Source organism: Denticeps clupeoides, chromosome 2 (assembly GCF_900700375.1).
Source record: "Denticeps clupeoides chromosome 2, fDenClu1.1, whole genome shotgun sequence".
Taxonomy (NCBI): Eukaryota; Metazoa; Chordata; class Actinopteri; order Clupeiformes; family Denticipitidae; genus Denticeps; species Denticeps clupeoides.
The window spans coordinates 8,682,499-8,694,835 of record NC_041708.1 but is presented as its reverse complement, the minus strand read 5'-3'; the positions used below and the strand labels follow the sequence as shown (position 1 = coordinate 8,694,835).

Below are 12,337 nucleotides of genomic sequence, written 5' to 3'. Positions count from 1 at the left end.
ATAGACGCCAGCCTTATTTTCCTGCGCCCGACTGATTGATATCCTTGACCACGACCTTTGCCTGTCCCCGACCTAGAACTTTGCCCGCCCCTCTTGTGACGACGATCTCTAATCGGATTCTCCAGTGTGACCACGACCTTCGCCCGCCATTGACCTTGAGATTGCCTGCCCCCTTTTGCTAATACGATCTTCCCCGTTACCCCCCACGGAGCCAGAGTTCCCTCCCTGTTGCGCTGCGGCGCTTCCACGGCCACACTCCCGTCCCAGCTCACCTCCGGCCGCCTTATCACCGGCCAAGCGCCTCCGGTCCTCCTCTCCCAGTACGACGACTACTCCACCCGCTCCAAGCATGCCTGCGAATGCGTCCCCGAACTGGGCCAGTGACAGCGTTTCCATTTTTCGCGACCATCAGTAATATATTTAAGCAATATTCTCAGTCCACACATATCTCTAATATGACCCATCGTGGAAATGCTCTCCGCACCGAGCAAATTCTGTGTATAGTACTTCGTTTTTTTGCGAATGGCAATTTTTTGTACAATATTGGTGATGCGGAGCATGTGTCCAAGGCAACCGTCTGTCAGGCTGTCAGAAATGTGACCCTTGCAATGAAAAGACTTCTGTGCACCTTTGCAGTGTTCCCAGGTCACAGAACAACCAGACATCAAGGAAGCGTTCCACAGAATTGCAGGTATCAGTGTAAGCAATAATTAATCTGGGTTCTAAAGACTGGAAGACTGGAAGCACTCATCAATGTGACATTTTAGGGTTTCCAGGTGTGATTGGCTGCATCACATTCCCATCATAGCTCCTTCAATAAATGTTCAATTATGTGAATAGGAGATCTGTCCACAGCATTAATGTACAGGTAAGTGTAAATAATAGCTTTTAACTTTCCAAATGAAATATACTTTACTATACAACTGCTGCAGCTAATTATTTGTCTCCCCCTTGAAGATCATAAGTGATGCTGAATACATGATTAGCAATGTTGAAGCAAAGTGGCCTGGGTCTGTACATGACTCTCGAATTTTTTCGTGAGTCCACCCTGAGTGAAAGAGTTGCCCGTGGTGAGTTTATATACAGTATAGCTTTATCCTGATCAATATTCTTCATCTGTAAATTGTATCTTGTATCATCATAGGAGAGTTTGATGGTTTCCTACTGGGAGACAGAGGGTACCCCTGCCAGCGCCATCTGCTGACCCCTTACCCTGACCCTGAGCCCGGCCCACAGCAAGGGGTGGAGATGACCATCGGGATGCTCAAGGCCCAATTCCAGTGCCTTCGCATGCTCAGGGTCACCCCAGAAAGGGCTTGTGACATCATTGTGGCATGTGTAGTTCTACACAACATCGCCACAATCATAGGGGAACAATGTCCTACCCCATCCCTGATGATGCAGACATTAATCCCAACCACCCTGCTGATGTACAAGATGGGAGAGCTGTTAGAAACATGGTCTGCCACAATCATTTCTAACTGAAACGTCACCTCCTCAGAGTCAGAGAAAGACAAAATGCCTCCTATTTTATGATGTCTTCTTTATTTCCTGCAAGTACAGATGTTGTATAGTTAATTCTTTGTTGTTTATACAATTAAACATCACTCACCTGTGGGCACAGCACCCACATTTAACTGATGATCCAGCAGTTGTATTTCTCTTTGTGTTTTTTTAATTTGCCGCTTGATGTGTTCCATTTTCAAATTAGACTTCTCAATTTGGTTTTGTAGTACACCTTATATAGTTGTTTCACAGGGAGCTATAGGAACACAAATGAAGTTGAATTTTAGTGCCACGTCTACGTAGTGTCATAGTAAGTGGAGTAATAGGCTGTAATATGCTGAACAACATTCCTACTTTACTTTACTTTACTTTATTTAGCAGACGCTTTTATCCAAAGCGACTTACAAGAGGAAGACACCAGCAATTTTCGTTCAATTTCTATAGAATATTGAGTTTACAAACTAAGAGCCCTGATAAGGCTTAGACTTGTCAGTGAAGAGCATGCTCAGAGATTGCTAGACTAAGAAAAATTATAATGTATTTATACATTTTTGTATTCCTACTGAGGTAAGCTGTGCTGTGGAGGTTGATGGACCCTCTTCCTCATTAATGGACCCCGTATCATTCCAGCATTGCTCTGTTGTAGAGAAAGAAGCTGTAAGTTGTATTCCAGAACAACACTATTAACTGAAACCAAAGATATTTTACAAAAGTGTAGACCTCAACAGGCCTCTCTGCATCTTCCCTTTCTGTGGCGGCTGATAAGGTGTCTTCATCATCCCCCTGTAGTGAAACAGAATTTCTCCCTTATATTCCACCCATTATTAACACATTGGAATATTAAGTGTACCTACTTACAAGAGCATGGAGGTCTGTTATAGTAGAGGGCTCCACAAGACAGATTACACAATCACTAACTGGTAGAAGATTAGTCAGCTGATGATTTCCCAGAACAGTGCCCCATCTAATGTTTTTCTTTTGTTTAAATACAGTGCATGCCTCATCACATTTTTTTCTGAGTCGCCTTAGAATAGATTGATATCTGAGAGCAACAGCAGCCAATTACAGAGAACTGTAGCTGTCATGATCTGGACCGGCAGGGGTGACTCCGGATCTGAAGTTCGGACCGGAGTTTCATGTTTGTCCTGTGTAATGTTCCCTGATCTATATTTATATAATTGTATAAAGCTATCCTGTTCGTGTCTGTTCGGGTCATTGTGCGTGTTGATGTTCCCCTGTCTTGTGAAGTTTGTATTAAACCCCTGTCCTTCTCCCCCCTTTCATGGACCGTTTTGTGGGCACTCCCAGGTGGTAGTGCCTTTGTGGGGGGAGTACTGTCATGATCCGGACCGGCAGGGGTGACTCCGGATCCTAAGAAAGCGGTATTTCTGAAGGACAGTAGGAGGGGAACTTGCTCTAGATTGACTGGCCCTTGCAGTAGCAACATCATCCTGAGAAGCAGTAGCTAGGTTATTCTGAGCAGCAGCCAGGTTTTGCACAAAAGACTGAGCTGCCCTCCTCAGTGGCACTGTGTCTGGTGTTTGAAGAACCAGTGAAACACTTGGATCCATTAGGCAGGCTGCTGCTGGTGTAGCATCAAACTTTGGGGAATCAGGGTTAAGAATGACAGAAAAACGTTCTCGCAAAGACTTCAGCAGTACTTGTGCTAACTGCTTTCCAGCAGTAGTGGTCAGCAGGTGTGCCTCGAGGTTGAGCAGGCATGGCACTACTTGTGAGAGTGACTGGCTGTCATTCTGAAGCTGGTCTGTGTGAATGGCAAAGGGCTCAAGTAGCTTGACCAATTTCTCAAGCTTAGTCCAGTCACTTTTGAGAAGTGTGTCTATGCTCCTCAAGTACTTGGTTTAGTTCAGCTCTGATCTCCAGCAGTCTTCTCAGCAAATCAAATGTGCTGTTCCAGCGTGTGCTACAATCCTGGACCAGAGTTTTGCCACACTTTTTGATCAATGCTTCATTTGCCACTGATGATTTGGATAAAGGTGTCTGATAAATGTTGTAAATGTAAATGTAAATGTAAATGTCTTGCTCTTGTTATGAGTGAATCAGCATTTGGGTGCTTCGTGGGTAAAGCATGGCATTCTCTGGAACTTGTTCTCCCCATCATCTGGCCGGTCAAGTTCTTTGCAAAGAAGGATAAGGAAACAAACAATTAGTTAACGTAAGCATAAAATACACATATCCAAAATTTAAAAAATCTAATAATATGAACAAATGTATCTCTCAAAATAATCACTAGGGGTGTAACGATTCGTGTGTCGTGTATAGTACAATGGGTGGGGTGGTAGTAGCCTAGTGGGTAAGACACTCGCCTATGAACCAGAAGACCCAGGTTCAAATCCCACTTACTACCATTGTGTCCCTGAGCAAGACACTTAACCCTAAGTTGCTCCAGGGAGACTGTCCCCTGAAACTACTGATTGTAAGTCGCTCTGGATAAGGGCGTCTGATAAATGCCGTAAATGTAAATGTAAATGTACAATGGACGGTCTTTTTCTAAATCACAAGTGATTACTAGGGCTGCACAATTAATCGTAAAACTAATTACAGGTGAAACAATTACATAATCACCAAAATCCTCAATTACAGCTGTCCCTTTGTGCTCATATCTGTGCATTTTGGCAGTATGTTTAAGCACCAAACACATTGGTAAATCAGCTGTTGTAAAATTGATAAATTTAAGTTATTCTTTGTGGATTTTTTACAAACAACACAATTCCCATAATTATTTCTTATTTACTTTATATCATTTAGTTTTGGATGTTGAGAATGTACCATGCAGCTGCTGCACAGAAAGTTATAAAACATGAAATGTATTAATCAACAATAATAATCGCAATTACAATATCAAGGTGAATAACCGACAATTATGATTTCTGTCATAATCATGCAGCCCTAGTGAAGACTTGAGTGTTCAGAGCATGTGTGTGTCATAATTTAGTCGTTTGGAATGCTAACGATGCTATAACTGTTGCAAATAAACATTTTATATTTGAAAATGTTTTTTTAAATGCTAATATTTGAATAAAATCTACATATATTTAGATCCTCAGACTCTGACTGGAGCCACAAATTCATCCTGGTTGTCTCCAGCACCTCCTGGTTGAGGCTGTGAGCCATCAGCTGAATCCCCACTTTGCTCGTGGCTTCTATCCCCAAGTAGACGCACAGCCTTGACAATGTTGGAGCCGTTATCTGTCACAATAAGCAGCACTTTGTCTTCTCCAATTCCCCATTCATCTAATGTCTGATCAATGCAGCGGGCAATGGCCTCTCCAGTGTGTGGGTGCTCCATCCGGTCTAGGTTTAGCAAAGCATGGTGAACTTGGCCTCCGGGCGGATGGTTATAAACAAGCTGACACACCCATGAAAGATGCTGTTAATCCTCTCTTGCTCCAACCATCTACACACAGGCTCACCATCCTCGCCTCTTTTATTATATCTTTCAACTTCTGCTTAGCCTTATCCATCGTAGCTCCGATGAGGTTATTGACTCTTGCAGCTCCGGGTGTTTTGAATTTTGGTTCGAGTGAAGTGGTGAACTCTTTGAAGGCAATCGAGTCACACAGTCGTGTAGACATTCCAGTCTTAATAAAAATATTTATTTCCATAATAGCCAGCAGCTATTTGGTTGGCGGTGAAAGCAGTCCATTATGGATGCTGTCATATCACGTTCCTTTCCCATGTTACCTGGCCTGGCTATCGCTTCTCTTTCGGCGGCATTACAGACAGACTATGGACACGTGACATCATACTGGTCAAACACCTGGCTTAAAACTGGCAGCGTGAAGTAAATAGATTTTAATTCAACCCAAAAGGCTTATTACAAAGACGAAAACAAAGGACGTTTTTGCTACATTTACATTTACAGCATTTATCAGATGCCCTTATCCAGAGCGACTTACAATCAGTATTACAGGGACAGTCTCCCTGGAGCAAGTTTAGGGTTAAGTGTCTTGCTCAGGGACACAGTGGTGGTTAGTGGGATTCGAACCCGGGTCTTCTGGTTCATATGCGAGTGTGTTACCCACTAGGCTACTACCACCCTGCTATAATATTAGTTCGTTTAAGTTCGTTTTTGTATACACACAAGACAGTTTCAGTTAGTTTTCTTTTTTTTTTTAACTCTCGTTATTTTTATTTCAGTGAACAAAAATGCTTTTTCAATTCTAGTTTTAGTTTTTTCGTTCGTTTTGGTTAACTATAATAACCTTGCCTCATTGACGCAGGTCTCTCATTTGATTCGAATGTAGATAGTATTGCTAGGATAGCATTAGTTCACTTTATAAATATTGCCAAGGTAAGAAATATGATCTCAATTCACAATGCAAGAAAGTTGGTCCACACCTTTATTACATCAAGGTTAGATTACTGCCATGCTTTACTGTCTGGATGTTCTAGTCCACAGTCCTGAGGCCATAAAAGTTCGACATGAACTTGGCAAATAAAAGGGTTAAAAATGTTAAAAAGTCATGAATTCTTGGTATCTAAACAATAACAAAAAATGGCAGAAAGTTTATTGTTTTTATAGGAGCATATTTTTGTGTCGGAGGTGTAATTTTGAAGGGGCACCAATGGTTTAAGTCGTGGTCATTTTGGTCAAGTGTTTGAGAGCGCTCTCAGACGCAATAGATAAAAAGTCTGTATGTCATGTGAACTGCTGGCTGCGGTGCCCATGACCTCCACTAATTAGCCAGTTATGGATAATGAGAATCAGAAAGGTCAAGAAAATGACCTGTATCTCTTGAGTTGTCTCGGACTCAACATTTAGGAATCACACAAATTAGATATATAATTAAAATGCTGATGTTTTCACCGATGAATTATGTGCTTGGCAGAAATCAGATATTATATATGATATATGATATTTTATTATATGCACAGAAAGCAGTGATGCAGGTCAAATGATGGCTATTTTGTAGCATTAGAACTGTTTTGCTAGCATTTATTATTAGTCCTGGTTAAAACATTTCTCGTGTGTTGTTACATGTCTTTGTAGTTTTGTCACATAACAAACACCAGAATACCACTGAAGGAGCAGTGGCGATGAACGTTGTCGTATATCTTTCTGTTTGGTGGAAGGAACGCGTACACCGTATCCCCCGCCTCCAGTAGCAAATTCACGCCTGCAGAGGGATTGACATAATGTTGACCACTGAGGTGGGCGTAGGCAGGAACGACGAACTCTCCATTCCGATAGAGATCTACTCCTGTTGCATCTGCTCCTGCCACCCCAAGAACAAACAAGCTGAACAGGTATACGCCTCTCACTGGTGCCGTGAAGATTCCTGTAACAGGAAATTGAGAGGTGGTAGTAGCCCAGCGGGTAACATGCTCATCTATGAAGTCACAGGTTCAAACCCCAATTACTGCCATTGAGTCCCTGAGCAAGACACTGTAAGGAATTCGCTCAAAAGGAAATATCTATAATTAATTATAACTGGTTATAATTAATAATAAACATTTAGATTAAATTTTGGGATAAACAGTAGCAGAATTAATGTTACAATTACTTGATCTGTCCGTCCACGGAGCAGATAATATAATTATTTATCAATTCTGGGAACGATTATCCCCCCTTTTGCCAGGAAATGTAGCTTTCCCACTCTGCGTGCGAGCAGTAATTTAGCATGTAGCTTAAAGGGTCAACGTTTAGTGACTCCAGATGTGGGCAGCACACAGAAACAAACAATTGTGAATTTAAAGAATTTAATAAACACGGCTATAGCTAACATACAACAATTTGACAAACATATACAAAGGAAAGTAAGGAAAAGAGAATGGCAGTATTACACATCAATTAACCACAGCCTAATGAGAATCGTCAGAGAATCAAATTTCACCTTACAAAGGGGTTTAAACGTGCATCTAAATAGTTATAGACGTTACTTGCATTGGTCCTTGTTTCATGCAAAAGAGTCCTGATGCGGTAGGGTCACGATCCTCGACCTTTAGGGCCTGAGCTGGAGGTCTTCCTTAAAGTTACTTGAAGGTAAACTTGCCAAAGAGTAAGCCCAAGAGGTGAGCTTAACAAAGTGTTGAAAAGACGTGTCTCAGGAGGAAGAAAGATTTTCTGAGCAATGCGTGGCCTGTGTGAAGTGTTTTTGATGCTTTCTGGCACGCCAATCATGTGGCCTGAATGGCCAATCACAAGTGTGAATTTTTATGGCTGGCTCAGAGAGAAACTGTAGTTCGTTGCAGTTACAATTTCTACCTTATAGAAATTGTATGATGCATTTTGTGATCACATAGTATGCATCACTGTTTCAGTAATAAAGAGAAGTTCCTTCTGACACCAAGAAAGAGACTTTTAGGAGGTAGGAAAGTAGAGATACACTAGATGATACACAAGTATAGGTAATTAGAGTTTACCTAATGCAAAATAGAAAGTTGTAACTAGTATAATTCATACAAGGGAACGTACACACAACGCATGCATATACGGGATCCACTTATAATCACATATTCCTAGCACAAGATACAGAGGATGTGTTTAAGTGTGTGCGTGATTGTGTATTGCAAGGGTGGAGCCTGACAGGAGGTCTCTGGAATGCTTTGAAGCTTGGAGCCCCGATCTGTTTAGCATCCTTGTTACAGTGGTGGAAGGATAAGTGCAGGCTGAGGGTCCAGGTTTGTAATTTATACGTAAATGTCAGAGGTCAAACGGGGTTTTTGAAGATCAGCCATCTGTGATCCTACGCAGACGCTACAACACTTAACGCTGAGTGTCTCCAGGGTGACTGTCCCTGTCATTTCCTATTGTAAGTCGCCATGGACAAGGGCGACTAATAAATGCCATGAGTGTTAATGTAAATAGAAATTAGATTAGTGAATAAAGTTTTTAAATAGTACATTTAAAATGAAAGTGTTTTACAATAAAACAGACGGAATGCATTAAACATCCACGTCCATATATTAATTTGGTCTTGGTTTTGCTTACCTGTGTTCAGGTTGTAAGCTTGTCCAATGTTCGTTATGATGTTTTTGTAGACCAGGGTTTTTCCAGTGTTAAACGGACCGATCTGACCTTCATTTGTGGTCACCAATGATGCAGAAAAAGCCACTTTATTGCCTTTCAGAAAGGAAAACCGTAATCAAAGGATAAATAAGAACACAGCACCAAATTACACAGCCATTATTGTCCAATATTTCATTAGAAAAAAAATAATTCGGGTAAACCTACAACATGCAGATTATCCTAATTTAATTTCTAGAGGTGTAGCTTAGTAACTGACCACTGAAAAAACACCAATTGGATAAAATAGAAAGGAGTTTAATTTTATTGGCCATCAGAGGGAATATATAATATTTCTGTCTTAAGCCCGTACCCCCTCATCTATTATATATGCCTGTCACAGGGGGAATTCGATGACGTACTTGCAGACATACTTTGGGCGTGGGGATAAGCCGTCGTACCAGTAGAGGACGCTGGGCGAGCGGGGCAGGAGGACCGGAGGCGCCTGGCCGACGAGGAATGAGGAAGCAATGGACGCGCTGCAACGCAGCGGGGAGTCAGTTCGGGATCTTTGGGAAGGACCGGGGCAGAGGAGAACTGGAAGACGGCGGGTTTCAGGATGGTCCAGGATCTTGGACTGGACGGGAGTAGGTCTTGGGCGGCATGGAATCCCGTCTTAACCGATGGGTCAGGTAGGTTCAAGGTCAGGGGCAGGTAGAGGTTGTAGCCAGGAAGTTCCGGTCTGGGTTCCTTTCGTGGTTTCCAGGGGATCAGGCAGTTCTCGAAGTCGTGGGCAGGCGAAGGTCGTATTACAGGAAGGTACAATTATCTTAGGTCGGGGTGAGAGAGCTAGCGTCTCTGGCGAGTAAACTCATACAAAGAGCGGGCGTGTCTCCTTGGGGTTACCTCACTTTTATACTTGCCACCGCCCGCTTCCATTTCCTCTTCCGGGTCGTCGTCTCCCAGGCTGGTGAGGTGCCCTCTAGCGGGCTGGGGGCACGTTGGCCATGACAGAGCCCCCCCTCTTAGGCCCGGCACCTGACGGGCCCGGTAGAGAAGGGTGTGGGTCGGAGAGCCGTTCAGTCGCTGCGGAGACGGTGGCGGAGACTGGGGGGGTTGCAGAGGGGATGGGTGAGCCTGGCGGAGGTGGGAGACACGGAGGACTGGGCCGATGCGGCGAGGCACTCGGAAGGGTCCACGTTTTCGGGGACATGGCTTGAGTTGAGGGGTGTGGCCGAGTCGTCCCATAGCGACATTCTGGGGACAAGAATGATTCGCTGCTGTGGCATGTCGAGGGTTGTGGCGGACGCATTGGCGTCCCCACTGTTTAATGGTGCCTGTGGTCCAGTCAATGTGGGGTTCGTGGGCGGTCAGCCAGGGGTAACCCAGCACAATGGGGTCATGGGGAGTCGTGGTCAGATAAAAGGCCATGGTTTCGATATGGTTGGGCTTGAGGCAGATTAGTAGGGGTTTGGTTTGGAACAGGACCCAACCCGAGCCCAACGGGCTTCCATCCAGCCCCCTGACTGCACGTGGTGGGTTACACCGGGTGACCGGGAGCTGGAGTTGGGTGGCCAGGTCGATTTCGATTAGATTCATGGCTGCCCCAGAATCCACCAGAGCTTGTCCCTCATAACGGCCAGGTTTGGGTGTCCTCCAGCAGATGGTGATGGGAAACAAGCAGCGGGTGGTGGAGCAGGGGGAGGCTTTGGTGCTCACCAGGGGGCTCTGCGCCTCGGGTGAGCAGGGGAGACGAGCTCGGCCAAGCTGCATGGGTTCGTCGACGTCCAGGGGGGGCGGAGTCGTCGGAGCGTCCGGCCAGCGTGCTCTGGGGGCACTAGGGAAAGGGGCGTGGTTACGCCGTTCTCGGCCGCGCTCGGCGAGACGTCGATTGATGGACGTGGCCAGCGTGATTATGCTGTCAAGCGTGGTTCCCCAATCGCGATTCACCATCTCGTCTTTCACCGCCTCGCAGAGGCCTTGGTAGAACGCGACGGGGAGCGCGACGTCCTTCCACTCACTGTCGCTCGCCAGGGTTCGGAATTCAATCGCGTAATCACTTACGCTCCGATTTCCCTGGCGCAGCGACATGAGCCGCAGCGACGCAGCGCGCCGCCCGGTTTCGCCCTGGAACACAGTCTGGAGGCGGTCCAGGAAGGCGGGGACAGAGAGGCAGACCGGGTCACGTCGTTCTACCAGCGGCGTTACCCATTCCAGCGCGCGTCCCGTCAACCGGGTAATAATATACGCGACCGCCGTCTCGTCATCGGGGAGGTGTGCGGCTTGGAGCCGAAGTATCAGACGGCACTGGGTTATAAAACCGCGACATTTCTTGGGGTTACCGTCGTAAAGTGGTGGCGGTGCGAGGCCCGCCAGTGCAGACGCAAGTGGGAGTGGCGGGGGAGCCGCGGCCGCGGATACTGAATGACCGGGTCCACCAGTTGAGACTGCAGCGCTTGGATCTGCGCCGACAGACCAGCGAGTGTGGAGCTAACCTGAATAAGCGCGCGCTGCTGCTGCAGTTGCATGTCGTGTTGGTCCTGGATCGCGGCTTGCTGCAGCTGCAGGGACGTGATCAGCTGGTCCAGTGTCTCCTGCATGGCCCCTATGTCCGCTACGTCAGGAAATGGCCCGCTTTTACTGTCACAGGGGGAATTCGATGACGTACTTGCAGACATACTTTGGGCGTGGGGATAAGCCGTCGTACCGGTAGAGGACGCTGGGCGAGCGGGGCAGGAGGACCGGAGGCGCCTGGCCGGCGAGGAATGAGGAAGCAATGGACGCGCTGCAACGCAGCGGGGAGTCAGTTCGGGATCTTTGGGAAGGACCGGGGCAGAGGAGAACCGGAAGACGGGTTTCAGGATGGTCCGGGATCTTGGACCGGACGGGAGTAGGTCTTGGGCGGCAGGACGGTAGGGGAGCATGGAATCCCGTCTTAACCAATGGGTCAGGTAGGTTCAAGGTCAGGGGCAGGTAGAGGTTGTAGCCAGGAAGTTCCGGTCGGGGTTCCTTTCGTGGTTTCTAGGGGATCAGGCAGTTCTCGAAGTCGTGGGCAGGCGAAGGTCGTATTACAGGAAGGTACAATTATCTTAGGTCGGGGTGAGAGAGCTAGCGTCTCTGGCGAGTAAACTCATACAAAGAGCGGGCGTGTCTCCTTGGGGTTACCTCACTTTTATACTTGCCACCGCCCGCTTCCATTTCCTCTTCCGGGTCGTCGTCTCCCAGGCTGGTGAGGTGCCCTCTAGCGGGCTGGAGGCGCGTTGGCCATGACAATGCCCTTGTACAACCCTCACCACCACCAATTTTTCCATGTGTTTTTTTTACATATATTTTATTATCTTGCACTTATGTGACCTTGCTAGCTAATTTTGGACAATAAAAAGTCTTGAAGATGTTTTCATTTGAATGTCATTGTATTTTAGGTGTTTAAATTCTGATCATATTCTTATTTTCACTGTTTATCTTGAGGCTTTTCACATCACTGCCATTGATGTTTGTCAAAATTTTCATTTCTTGTACAGCATAAAATGTATGTATCTGCCAAAATGTTTTATTCCACTGGTAAGGATATATATTTGTAATAAAACCATGATTGTTAGTCAGTTTAGTTTTCATTTACCTTCCCCCTTTTTCTGCAGTTCCTCAATTGTTGTTTCAGCTGCTTTCAGTCTGGTCTCCAGGTCGTTCATTTTTTTCTTTGCATTTTCCATCTCCACTTTCCACTCTCCCCTCTCCACCTCAGGATCACTCTCCACTGTGACCAGAGCACAGAACAGCAGCATCAGCTGAACCACAGAAAGCTTCATCATGAACATCACGATCATTCTGATGGTGTGTGGAAACTGTGCAGGAATGACATCC

At 45.7% G+C, this 12,337-nt stretch overlaps 1 protein-coding gene and 1 long non-coding RNA gene across 2 annotated transcripts; both read right to left on the bottom strand.

Annotated features, from left to right (window-relative positions):
• Window positions 1-1,003: 1,003 nt before the first annotated feature.
• Window positions 1,004-2,676, bottom strand: LOC114784593 (uncharacterized). The gene is made up of 3 exons (XR_003748884.1): window positions 2,227-2,676; window positions 2,054-2,143; window positions 1,004-1,762 (listed from the first exon to the last, which is right to left on the bottom strand). It is a non-coding gene; the product is annotated as an uncharacterized LOC114784593 (long non-coding RNA).
• Window positions 2,677-6,374: 3,698 nt separating this feature from the next.
• On the bottom strand, window positions 6,375-12,337 carry LOC114784378 (complement C1q-like protein 2). The gene is made up of 3 exons (XM_028969725.1): window positions 12,096-12,337; window positions 8,462-8,593; window positions 6,375-6,809 (listed from the first exon to the last, which is right to left on the bottom strand). The coding sequence occupies exons 1-3, from the start codon at window positions 12,298-12,300 to the stop codon at window positions 6,526-6,528; spliced, it is 621 nt and encodes a 206-aa protein (XP_028825558.1). The 5' UTR covers window positions 12,301-12,337; the 3' UTR covers window positions 6,375-6,525.

Excerpts from the sequence above, each read along its gene's own strand:
- LOC114784378 (XM_028969725.1), bottom strand. The coding sequence starts at position 12,300 with ATGATCGTGATGTTCATGATGAAGCTTTCTGTGGTTCAGCTGATGCTG. Across the intron at positions 8,594-12,095 it reads ACTGCAGAAAAAGGGGGAAG|GCAATAAAGTGGCTTTTTCT; the intron begins GTAAATGAAAAC and ends CCTTTCTGAAAG. Across the intron at positions 6,810-8,461 it reads AGCTTACAACCTGAACACAG|GAATCTTCACGGCACCAGTG; the intron begins GTAAGCAAAACC and ends TTCCTGTTACAG.